Source organism: Bison bison, unplaced genomic scaffold (genome assembly GCF_000754665.1).
Source record: "Bison bison bison isolate TAMUID 2011002044 unplaced genomic scaffold, Bison_UMD1.0 scf7180017858882, whole genome shotgun sequence".
In the NCBI taxonomy this organism is placed as follows: Eukaryota; Metazoa; Chordata; class Mammalia; order Artiodactyla; family Bovidae; genus Bison; species Bison bison.
Genome location: NW_011489454.1, coordinates 67,453 through 81,099, shown reverse-complemented (window position 1 = coordinate 81,099; position 13,647 = coordinate 67,453). Strand labels below are relative to the sequence as shown.

The following is a 13,647-nucleotide window of genomic DNA, read 5'->3' as shown; positions in this document are numbered from 1 at the left end:
TAAAATGTTACTTATTTGAATAGTATTAAAATAAACATCTGGCAAGATCAAAATAAAAATAAGGCAAAAAATAATTGAATTTTGGTAGCATAACTGTCCCTCACTTAATCCCTCTCTTAATACACCAGGCTGTTAAAACTTCATGGATGATTTTGCTAAATTTTCTGGAAAATACATTTCTCCCCCTGTGCAAAAGTATTCCAGAAAAATAAAACTTCTCATTCAATACCAAATGAAAAAGAAAAAGTAAATAAAATTATAAACAAATCTTACTAATTATTATGAAAGTGAAAGTCGCTTTGTCATGTCTGACTCTTTGCGACCCCATGGACTGTAGCCTGCCAGGCTCCTCTGTCCATGGAATTCTCCAGGCCAGAATACTGGAGTGGGTAGCTGTTTGTTTCTCCAAGTGATCTTGCCAACTCAGGGATTGAACCCAAACAGATTCAAAAAGATAACACTTTTACAAACTCAAGTTAAGGCTGTATTTGTGTTCCTTTATCAAGTAGAATTTATCTGAGTATTATTTATCCAAAGATGGTTCAACTTTACAGAATTTCTCAGCATAATATTATATTGAGCAGATTGAAGAAGAAAAATATATTATTATCCTAATGTATGCAAAATATGACGACAGAATGTAAAGAAATTATCATTCTGTTGATATATTTCAGAATTTGGCAAGAGAACCACTCTCTACTATTTAGAGTCAATACTTTCAGTTATAACTGAACAAAATTGTGAATTTACTTTTGAGTTTTCTTGTTCCCCTTTCAACATATTCATGATGAAACTCTTGACACCCAACACCTCTGCTAGCATCTCTACAATCTTACACTCATTTTATTTTCAGGAAAAGAATATTTATACCAATCACACAGACCATGCTCTCTGCTTCTGCTTAAGATGCAATAATAAGGATTGGATTTACTTTTCCTTCTAACGTAACTTAACATAAAATACACAAAACAATAGTTCTCAGAATCCTGGACATCAGGCATCGAAGGACAACAATGGTCCCTAAGAGGGAAAACATTGAGTCCTACAATTGCCCAGCTTTTTGCTGTCAGGGATTTTTCTGGGATGCAGAGATATACTTCTGAGAACACATTCTGGTCCATTAGTAGAGATTTCTCTCACAAGAAAATCCTTCCAACAGTACCTTAATAGCAATTACTCCTGCAGATTGATAATGTCAACAATTGTTCTGTGGTTCTCAATCATGGTTGTGAATTATAATTACCTGAGCCAGCTTACAGTTAAAAAAAGAAGCACATATTATTTGCATTTAAAAATCATTCCAGGTGATTTTTTAGTATAAGCAGCTTTCAGATTACACTTTGAGAAACACTGTATTATGTATTTAATTTACTTTATCTCAGAATAGGAAAATAAGTTTTATAAATGGTTCCTCAAAACTCAAAGAAGTTCCTCTATTTGGAATGTATGACTTCCTATGAATTGACAGTGGTGAATTTCCTGAAAAAGTTTAGTCTGTGGAAAACAGACACTGATGACTCCTTTCACACTAGTTTTACTAACACATCAAGTATCCATGTTTATGTCCAGACAGCTTAAATGCAGAGATTTCTCCACCTAGACTGATAATACAATGGTCCACATTCATCTTCATGGATCTGGCATAAGCAACACGAAGAGTTGAGCAGATATTAGAGACGGGACATAGCCATTGGATAGTTTATTAATAAAAAGAAACATAGGATTTAGCATATATTTGGGAACTTACTATATGACTGAGTCATGCTAAACTAAATGAAATATGTGTGTGCACATACATGTGTGAGCAGTAATATAACAGAATCCAGAATCCTAGGAGATAAAAAGCTGAAATAATAAGGGAAGTCTTTTCTGAATATCAAAACTGAACTAGGTTTCCCTCTCATTTTCTCTCAGAGCATATCATGTTTATTCTTACCACAACTTTAATAATATGTTTTGATTGTGTGTATAACCAACTTCATTCCACTAAACTGGAAATGTGTGTTCTTAACCACTCTATCTTCACTCCTAGTGCAGTGCATTGAATCTTAAATATGGAAAGTGCTTGACAAACATTTGTCAACTGAGTAAATAAATCCATGAATAGTATTAGCTATATCTTTGATGATGAAAAGAACTATGTCCAAAATCTGTAAATCAAAAAATCAGTATTACATCAATAAAAACTAAGGAAATTAATCCCCAAACAGATATTGATTTCCTCTTAAGCTTTTTCATTGTTCACCAATGCAATGAACATGAACTTGGGCAAACTCCAGGAGATGGTGAGAGACAAGAAGGCCCGGCGTGCTGCAGTCCACGGGGTCGCAAAGAGTTGGATACAAGTGGGTGAATGAACAACAATGTTCACATACACGAGCATAGTCATAAAAATTGACTATGTCCAAATTTATAAAGTAGAAACACAGTATTATCATAATAGCAAGCAAGATGACTATAGAGAAAATATCCCAAGGAAGAAGTTGTTTCTTTTCTATGTTCTTTTATTGTTTAGGCACATGTGTAGGATTATAGTCAGAAGGGAAAACAGAAGCACTCAGGAGCATGCTTCTCCTGATTGACAACAATGTCCAAAATTATTGGAAGTTTCATCCAGTTACTCAAATAATCTATGCATTACCCAATTCTGTCCTTTGGCTTGATGTTTCTGAATCAACTTATGAGAAAATTGCTTGAATCCTCTAAACATTAACTTAGTTAATATCAAACTTAATTCTTGCTTATGATTGTCTTTCAGGATCCAAAGACATTCAAAATTCAGCATAAGATCTGAATCTGTGTTATTCTGACAAGTGCTTCCTAATAGATGACTCCTTAAGGGACAGCATCAACTCAGTAAGATGCAATGTTTATTAAAAACCTACTATAGATGAAAATGTATTAATTAAATAGTCCAGTGTATATCATATAGTAAGTTTATGTTTATACCATGAAATATGTGGCCATAAAATATTGATTTTCTCATGTTAAAATTGACTTCTATAATTCAATACCATCAACATGCATTCAGTTTTTAAATAAAAAGTTTAAATATAATACCAGGGGCTGGCGTGAGGAACTCCACCCATAGCAAAGGTCATGAGGAAGGAGGCTCGACATACGCAAAGGTGGGATCGAGCCTCGGGAGTCCCCCTGGAAATTCTCGAGCATCTACCCCCATAACCAGAGCCTGCCTACTTTACTACTTTGTGTTCTCACCTACACCTCTGACTTTACGGGGGCTGTCCCCCACCACCTCTTTCGGAGAAGGAGTTAACTTAGAGCTCCAGTTAATAATAATTCCTGGGTGTGATAGGAGTGTTTTAACCTACAAACTCCTCTGAAGTTTCTCTAGCCTGCCTGACAGGCTTGTCCGGCCACGTGTGATTGCTCACAGCCTCCCAACCGTGAGAGGCACGAGATGCTTTAAACCTTCTAAAAACAGGTTCTTTAGAGAAGTTAGAAAACTATTAGTATAGTACAGTGGGCTGATTAGAAATTGTATTGGTGAAGGGTTTTTCATTTGTTGAGCCAATGTTCGCTGCTAAGTCTCCACATCCCCTGCCCTTACACACATTAATGAATATATAGAAGAAATAAGTATTAACCTTTGATGTTAATCACGTTGGACCTTAGGCTAAGTAAATTCTTTCCTTAATTAAAACCCACTACACCCTCACCCTATAGGAATGTAACTTTATCTGGTACCTTCGGAAGGTGGCGTCTGTTTTAAGAATAATCACTCTTGGAGAAATAAGTGTTCTGGTGGACTGACCACTGTCACAAGGAGAGGGCCATAAATTGTCAGCAGGCCTCCTGGCCAGAAGATGATGTAACACCCTTATGACCTCTGTATACATCTGTATGAAGCACCTGACTTTAATAAAAGTCAGGACTGCTGTCCCCACGTGACTTTTGTATAACATCTCAGTGTACAAAAACAGACCCTGCAAAATAAAGAATGGGATCAGTTCCTTGAAAGACTGGTCTCCCCATGTTGCTCGTTCTCTCACCTTCTGGCTGAATTATCTGGAATGTGGAGGCTCATCAAGCCTACTAATTATGCCTGGGCTTCTAAGATCTGACCGGGGAGGCCTTAGCGTCTCCTCTCCTTCGGGAGAACGGGAGGACGCCTGCGGCCTACGTAGGTGATGTAAATTCCTTGCCTTGGAATTTTATTAGCTTTCCACGTAAACCAAGTTATTCAGTCTCATTTCTCCACTGAATTTTCCTACTGAGCTATCCTCATTCTATTACTCTTTATATCTCTAATTAATATTTAATTAAAGCTATCGTATCCTGATCGCCGAAGCCGTCTCCCCTTCGAACTCCCTGGATCAGCCGGGGCTGGACCTCGGCAATACACATTCAAAAGAAAAAAATGATATGCTCTTCAAAGCAATACGATCCTGAAATTGTAAAGTATTTTTTCCTCTCAAGGTTTCAAAACTAGGACAAAGATTCACATGGTATTATTTACTCTCAAGCTACTTTCCCTGTGCCAAGTATCTCATGTCTTGAATATCTATGAACTGAGAGCCCTTGCTGTGTTGGACTATAATTGTGTATGTGTGTATGTGTGTATGTGAGTGTGTGTGTGTGCTCAGTCATGTTTGACTCTTTGCAACCCCATGGACTGTAGCCCACTAGGCTCCTCAGTCCATGGGATTTTCCCAGGCAAGACTACCTGAGCAGGTTGCCATTTCCTTCTCCAGGGGATCTTTGCCACCCAGGGATCAAACCCATGTCTCTGGCATCTCCTGCACTGGTAGGCAGATTCTTTCCAACTATGCCACCTGGGAAGCCCCACTGGACTATGATTAGGAAATAAAAATTCATTTTTAATCAATTTTGTTAGACAAACTATTAAGATAAATCTGACTTAAAAAAATTTGTGGCGTCCATTCCACGGAGGATGCGTGGAACTGAGTAGACATAAGCATGCGTGCCTGCTTAGCAGCTCAGTTCTGTCCAGTTCTCTGCAAACCCATGGACTGTAGCCTGCCAGGCTCCTCTGTCCATGGTATTTTCCAGGCAAGAATACTGGAGTGAGTAGCCATTCCCTTCTCCATGGGCTCTTCCCAGGCCAGTGATCAAACATGTGTCTCTTGCATTGTAGGCAGATTCTTTACCATCTAAGCCATTAGGGAAGCCCTAAGTAAACATATATTGTATGAGTAATTACATATGCATATATATAATATCACATGCAAAATTATGTATATATTTTGTTGAAATCAGTAACTACTTCTCTATAATGTAACACAATACAAATTATACCAATGTAATGTCAGAATGAAATATTTGATCAGAATTTTAAAAAAAGAAATATTTGACCAGAATTATATTAAAGAAAGATATCTTCTGAATGAATAAGAACGTATAACTTTTTGGAAAGCTGGACTTCAGTGAAAAGTCACATGTCGGTTTCTCAGTTTCTTCATAGATATTTTCATCTCCTTGTTTCTCAGTGTGTAGATAAGAGGGTTCAAGAATGGAGTAAAAATGGTGTAAAACACAGAGAGGAGCTTGTCCACAGAGAACTTACTAAAAGGCCACATATAAATGAAAATGCAGGGCCCAAAGAAGAGTGTGACTACCATGATATGTGCAGAGCAAGACGAGAGTGCTTTGGAGACCCCACCAGCTGCACGCTGTCGGACAGTGATAAGAATAACAGTGTAGGAGATCAGGAGGAGAAGAAAACAGCTCATGGAAAGCAACCCACTGTCTGAGATCATAAGTATACCCAAGACATAGGTGTCCCGGCAGGCAAGCTTGATCACAAGAGGAAGGTCACAGAAAAAGCTGTCCACCTCGTTGGGGCCACAGTAAGGTAAATTTACAGTAAAGGCTACCTGACTGATGGAGTGCACAAATCCAATGACCCATGAAACCAACACCAGCCCCACGCAAGTCTGCCGGCTCATCACTGTCATGTAATGCAAAGGCTTGCATATGGCCACATACCTGTCATAGGCCATGGTAACAAGAAGTACCATCTCAGCCCCACCAACAAAATGCAAGAAGAAGATTTGAGCCATACATCCTCCAAAGGAGATGAGCTTTTGATCACTAAGGAAGTCCCTGATCATCTTGGGAGTGGCAAATGAGGCCAGCCATATGTCCAGGAAAGAGAGATTCCCCAGCAGGAAGTACATAGGGGAGGAGTGTAGGTGGGGGTCAGATATTACAGTGACCACAATGATAAGGTTGCCCAGAACAGTGACCACATAGATCTCAGAGAAGAAGACAAAGAAAAATTTTTGAAGATGTTGTGAAGTGCAGAGTCCATGCAACACAAATTCTGACACCAAGGAATAATTCTGTAGGTCCATTATCACTGGTCTCAAATTTTGTTATGAATCTACACAAAGAAAAGAGATATAAGTGAAAGTGTCTATCATTTCCCAGGCACATGAAAGTGATCAACTAAGTGTGATCTAAATATAATGTTTAAGTTATAAGAGACAACAGAAAATATGATATATAGAAGACTAAAACCAATTCCCTACCAACATATTTATTCACCTTTTTCAGACCAGTGTTTCCTTAGGTGCAGTTAGACATTCTGGGAGACTCCAGCATAGATGAGAGCTGTGGGAATATTTTTTCCTCCATTATCTAGCCTTTGCCCATGAGCAAATGTAGAATCAATTATGTATAGAATGTGAACCAAAAGTCCTTGTAGGACTGAGAATATAAAGATTTTAATAGTATTATAGTCTGTCCACCTGTCAATATTATCAGCCAATGTGTAACTGTTTTTAAGTAACAAACCTAAGAATTGGAATTAAAACTTAATTTAAAATAATGCCATCAACGACAATTGAATGTACATTGCCAAATCTCCCCTTCTCTTTTTTCCATTTACCTGTGCTGTGCTTAGTCGCTCAGACATGTTGGACTGTTTGCGACCCTATGGGCGGTAGCCCTCCAAGCTCCTCTGTCCATGGGGATTCTCCAGGCAAGAATACTGAAGCAGGTTGCAGGGGATCTTCCCAACCCCAGAATCGAACCCAGGTCTCCCTCATCGCAGATGGATTCTTTATACACTGAGCTTCCAGAGAAGCCCCTCGCATTTACCTGCATAAACTCAAAACAATATCTGGCAAAGACTTTTGATGCATGGCCATATCTATATATCTAAATACCAATCAACATGTCACCAGAAGCCAAGAGATAAAGTAAATTTCATTCCTTCACAGCAAATTAAAAGGAAAAATATTCCTCCAAACTAAAAAGTATGATTTGGGTTAAAAACATATTTGAGATGATATATAAATATAGGATAACTGCCAGATTGTGTTGTATATGCTGTTTGGTAAATTGGGGGGTAGTGACATTATTGTGCTATATATGAATTATAGAATGGCATTTATCATATTTTCTGTTACTGTCTTTGAGCAAAATTTGATCTAAATAGTAGCCCAACTATATACAATTTTAATCTAAAGCATGAATCTGTACCATCAAGGAGAATAGCCTCAGTTGAGGCCACCAGATTCTTTCCTAAACTTTGCTCTTTGTCAACATCTTGGAGAAAACATAATTATCAAATCTACAAATGACAGAAATCTGATGGAGTTCACTTATAAAATATTTCAAAAGGCTAGAAAAATGGGCTGTAGTCAGCAAATTCCATATATGGAAAAAAGAGAAGAAAAAAGTGTAGACTGATAGTTACCATGTTAATAGGGATATAGACTATTATTCATGTACTTCTTTATAATTGTGTTTTTTATGCTTTTAATTATAGTGTGACTATATTTTTTCTTTTATCATTTAGAAGTAAGAGAAAACTGTTTTTGTCAAAAAATGAAAAAAACCCTTACAGTATAGTTTGTTATAATGCTTGTGATTAACTGAATGATAAAGAAGATCTGGTTCAGAAAAATTATATCTTATTTTCCAATTAATATTCAACTCAAGATATGGCCTTCCAAAGAGTAATAGAGTTAGTATCGCTTTCAGGTTAAGCCTATTTGGAATTTTTTTTCTGGTCTTATTTATTAAATCCAATTTATCAACTATAAAATTCACCTATTTTAATTGCAAAAACTCTATGATATTTAGTAAACATATCTTCTGTACTAATTTACTCCTTCACACACTCACTATTTCAGACCATATCTATATAACACCAACAGAGTTTCCCATTCTCACTTAATAAAGTATATAGAAACCAACCAATATGAAAGAAAATAAATAAATTTATGTAAGATTTATACAGTTCCCCTGATTCCACGCATTTAAAAAAATTACTGCTTTTGTCATCTTTTTCAATTTGGTTTGGGAATAAAAAGCTAATGGTCTAATTCATTTGTATATGTAATTTTTTAAAATAAATTGACTATTTTGAAAGGATTTTAGGATGGCTTTCAATGAATGAGAATTTTTTTAGTACCTCTCAACAAGAACTAGAACATAAAACCTATGAAATAATTTGGTGAGGTTGGGGGAGAGGCTGCTTTCACAATTATATATAAAAGATTGCTAAATTCAGCATTTGATTTAAAAATGTAGCTTTGAACTCCCCAGAAATACAATGAGATGTTTGGATCCCACTTTTGATTTATCATGAGAAATAAGCTGGTGTTTCGCTTTCCTCACAAGAGGAAGTTACCGTATAAATCTATTTGTAAAGGCATTGAAAAGAGTTCTTTATGAAAAATTTTACATGTAGAACCGTCCTTTTAAGAGTTTTATTATGCTTATCCTTTATAAAATTGAAAACATAAGGTGTTTACAGGAAACTAAAGTAACATAGGGGCTTCCCAAGTGGTGCCAGGGACAAGGAATCTGCCTGCCAATGCAGCAGACTCGAGAGATGTGGGTGTGATTCCTATGTTGGGAAGACCCCCTGGAGTAGGAAATGGCAACCCACTCCGGTATTCTTGCCTGGACAATTCCATGGACAGAGGAGCCTGGTTGGCTACAGCCTACCTGGGGCCCCAAAGTGTCAGACACAACTAAGCAACCAAGCACATAAAGTAACACATTCCACGCTTGAAACATTCTAATGATATTAATAGGATACAATAATAAAATTTTAAAATATATAGGAATTAATGATTTTATCTGTTTTAAACCACTCAAATAGCACTCAACAGACTTTTGTCAAGATAATAAGGACTCAGAACTTTTTTATTCCTCTTGAACTTTTATAAATACATTATATTTAATTGCAACACCTTTGGTAACAGACTGGGGTTATAAACTTGAAGTTAAGTGCTTCATGGATGGAATGGTCACAAATCACAATTCAGGAACCCTTCATAAATATAGGTGGATTACCCTGACACCCATGGTAGCATACACAGTACAGACCATAATGGCAGTATCTTTATTCATATTTCTTTCTCTTTATGACCACAAAAATTTTGACATGTAAACCTAAAACATAACTATGTTTAATTTAGTGTTTTATAAAAATTAAGAGAATGAAATGTTGAAATAATCAAATGGAAAACTCAGGAAACAAAAGTTAAAAAAATCTTTTACTTGCTGTTGAATCAAAATGTTCCAAAATTAGACATTAGTGATGGATGCACAACTCTGAAATGTAAAAATACTAAAAACCATTGAACTGAACACTTAAAATGAGTGAACTCTACAGTATATAAACTATCTCTTAATAAAGTTTTTTAAAAATAGATACTAAAAGAAGTAGAATAAGAAAAACTTAGTGAAGTCGCTCAGTCATGTCTGACTCTTTGCGACCCCAAGGACTGTAGCCTACCCGGCTCCTCTGTCCATGAGATTTTTCCAGGCAATAGTACTGGAGTGGATCACCATTTCCTTCTCTAGGGGATCTTCCCCACCCAGGGATCGAACCCGTGTCTCCTGCATTGTAGACAGACACTTTACCGTCTGAGCCGCCAGGGAAGTCCTTAAGAAAAACTTTCTAAGAAAAACTTAAGTAGGGTTCTAGTTTCAGAGACTCATGATTTGCAAGGGCTTTTTAAAGCTCATTAAACAAATGTTGAATTTGTAATCAGGAAAAAAAAAATGAGGTTGATTATGTATATCTACAAAAGATACTTAAATACAGCAATGAAATTTAAATGTTAATAAATTTTACTCTAATCATTTAATACACAAAATAATAGAATAAATCAGTCTCTATCTGACTTTTATGCATAGACACACATTCACTTAAATATACATCAAACGATTTTTACTAACCTGGAGTTAAAGTATTCAGTACTGACACTGTAGATCCCTCAGTTTGAATTTTACATCTACTATACTTAAATAAAAATTTTATATTTTTATTCCGAGAAGACTTAATTATCTCTTCTTCCTCCTAAAAAAAAATTCAGACAAACATCATTTTAAAAAGATAGAGAACTTCAGATCTGAGTCTCTCCCAGATTTCAGATATAAATGTCTATATCCTTTTGCCCATTGAATTAAGAATCCTTTAAAGACTGGCTATTTTTGGCCAATTATTATACTGGTGTCTGGGGAATAAACCATTTTCTAGTGGAAATTTTTGGTAGTGAATCATGTTCACTTCCCCAGTTGATAATGGAAGAAACATTTTAAATGTCTGTCAGATTATAGTATCATAGTTGCAATTATTTTAATAAATCAACTAGAATAATAAGGCATCATTATCTAGTTTTAAAAGTATAAAATATTCTTTCCTCTTGGTCAGTGGTTGAGTTGCTTAGTCGTGTTCGACTTTTGTGATCCTATTCACTGTAGCCTGCCAGGCTCCTCTGTCCACGGGATTCTCCAGGCAAGTATACTGGAGTGGGCTGCCATTTCCTCTCCAGAGGATCTTCCCAATCCAGAAATCAAACTGTGGTTCCTGCATTGCAGACAGATTCTTTACGAACTGAGCTATGAGGAAAGACCTCCAAAATATGCATGCTTAAATAGTTAAATTAATAAGTTGCATTCTAAAAATACACTGAAAATCTGCCAACCTCATACATTACTTTTATGCCATCTTGATCGAGCATAACACTTCGAAGAAGGCTCATTCCTACCAGCAATATCAGATTTATATACAACAAAATACCTGCTTTCTCAAAGTCAGATTCATGTGATCATGTATAATGACCTGTTGTCTGGTTTACTTGCAGATCATTTATAATTAGTGTCCCACTTACTTCCCCCAAAACATTTTAAGTTAAATCAAGTTTCTTATTCTAATGGTTGTATGATGATTGCAAAAATCCTAGAATGTTCTAACAACTGGTAATCACATTTGCAACTATCTACATAACATTGAATTCCATATTAGACATATACATGCAGTCAAATTTATAACAAATTTTTCTTCCAAGATAGCACCTACTTGTAATGAAAACGACAAGTTCCAAATTGGTATTACATAATTCAATAAAGAGAATAATAAAACCTAAGTTTCTGTTTCTCTATTTAAATACAGAAATAATAGTTGCTAAATAATGATTGTAGAAGTAAATTACATACATCAGTGTCACTTGTTTCTGAAATGGAGCTTTTATGTGGGTACAGCTATATTATGTAAAACAAAGAATTACAGAGAAACTTGTGAAAACCCACAGAAGTGGATACTTGATACAGAGGTAGGGCAGGATTTACTAAACGTGATAATTAATTTTATGTGTCAATATGGAAAGTGTCTTTGGATGAGAGAGATGTTAAATTGGTGAACTCTGAGTAAAGGAGATCACAATCCACAATGTGGGTAGGCCTTATCCAATCAGTTGAAGGCTAAATGAATAATCTAGATTATCCTCTAAATCTTTGAGATTGAATAGAAGAAGAAGAAGAAGAACAACAACAACAACAAAAAACAGTCTTGCCAAGCAAGAAGAAATTCTCCTGTGGACTGCCTTGGACTTCATCTGGGCCACCAGCTTGCCTGGGATTCCAGCTTGCCAGTCCACACTTCAGATACCAGACTTGCTAGGCTCCAAATCACATGAACCATTCCTTAGAATAAATCTCTTCTCTTCTTGTCCTTTTCCTTCCCTTCCCTTCCCTTCTTTCCCCTCTCTCGCCTCTCCTTTCCACAGTGGAAGAATTCAGAAAGTAGAAGGATAAAATATCAAAATATTAAAAAAAAAAAAAAACTTTGTATTTGAGACATCATCACAATAATATTAAAATCCACCTACAAACTGGTTAACTGTATGTCTAAACTTGTGATATGTGTAAGCTTTAACTACTCAAGTCCTACTGGCCAAAGGGTCTTTGGGGGCTAACATCTAGCCTTTGCCCCACCCATCCAACAAACCATATATGCTCACCAGGCCTGAGTCTGCCAAAATAGAATCACATTATTTTCCAATCCACACAAAGTTCCAGAGTGGCCGTTATAGCCCTGATCACAAAGACCTAATATCTTTGACACAGAAAAAAAAATTTACAAATCAGTAAGAATACTTGAAGAGAATAATGAACAAAGAGTATAAAAAAACTATTTTTTAAATGAAGAGAATAATAGCCCAGTGAACATTAAACATCTTACCTCAATAAACGTCAAACATAAAAATTAACAAGATATGACTTTTCAGAACAGATCAGTCGCTCAGTTGTGTCCAACTCTTTGCGACCCCATGAATTGCAGCACACCAGGCCTCCCTGTTCATCACCAACTCCCAGAGTTCACCCAGACTCATGTCCATTGAGTCAGTGATGCCATCCACCCATCTCATCTTCTGTCGTCCCCTTCTCCTCTTGTCCCCAATCACTCCCAGCATCAGAATCTTTTCCAATGAGTCAACTCTTTGCATGAGGTAGCCAAAGTACTGGAGTTTCAGCTTCAGCATCATTCCTTCCAAAGAAATCTCAGGGCTGATCTCTTTTAGAATGGACTGGTTGGATCTCCTTGCAGTCCAAGGGACTCTCAAGAGTCTTCTCCAACACCACAGTTCAAAGGCATCAATTCTTCGGTGCTCAGCTTTCTTCACAGTCCAACTCTCACATCCATACATGACCACTGGAAAAACCATAGCCTTGACTAGACGGACCTTTGTTGGCAAAGTAATGTCTCTGCTTTTGAATATGCTATCTAGGTTGGTCATAACTTTCCTTCCAAGGAGTAAGCGTCTTTTAATTTCATGGCTGCAGTCACCATCTGTAGTGATTTTGGAGCCCAGAAAAATAAAGTCTGACACTGTTTCCACTGTTTCCCCATCTATTTCCCATGAAGTGATGGGACCAGATGCCATGATCTTCGTTTTCTGAATGTTGAGCTTTAAGCCAGCTTTTTCACTCTCCACTTTCACCTTCATCAAGAGGCTTTTTAGTTCCTCTTCACTTTCTGCCATAAGGGTGGTGTCATCTGCATATCTGAGGTTATTGGTATTTCTCCCGGCAATCTTGATTCCACCTTGTGTTTCTTCCAGTCCAGTGTTTCTCATGATGTACTCTGCATATAAGTTAAATAAACAGGGTGACAATATACAGCCTTGACGAACTCCTTTTCGTATTTGGAACCAGTCTGTTGTTCCATGTCCAGTTCTAACTGTTGCTTCCTCACCTGCATACATGTTTCTTAAGAGGCAGATCAGGTGGTCTGGTATTCCCATCTCTTTAAGAAGTTTCCACAATTTATTGTAATCCACACAGTTAAAGGCTTTGGCATAGTCAATAAAGCAGAAATAGATGTTTTTTTCTGGAACTCTCTTGCTTTTTCGATGA

The 13,647-nt window shown here is 36.7% G+C and overlaps 1 protein-coding gene across 1 annotated transcript; it reads right to left on the bottom strand.

Annotated features, from left to right (window-relative positions):
• Nucleotides 1-5,405: 5,405 nt before the first annotated feature.
• On the bottom strand, nucleotides 5,406-6,338 carry LOC104980969 (olfactory receptor 4K14). The gene has a single exon (XM_010829856.1). It carries the CDS (start codon nucleotides 6,336-6,338, stop codon nucleotides 5,406-5,408), a length of 933 nt encoding a protein of 310 aa, XP_010828158.1.
• Between the last annotated feature and the right edge of the window lie 7,309 nt (nucleotides 6,339-13,647).

Excerpts from the sequence above, each read along its gene's own strand:
- LOC104980969 (XM_010829856.1), bottom strand. The coding sequence starts at position 6,338 with ATGGACCTACAGAATTATTCCTTGGTGTCAGAATTTGTGTTGCATGGA.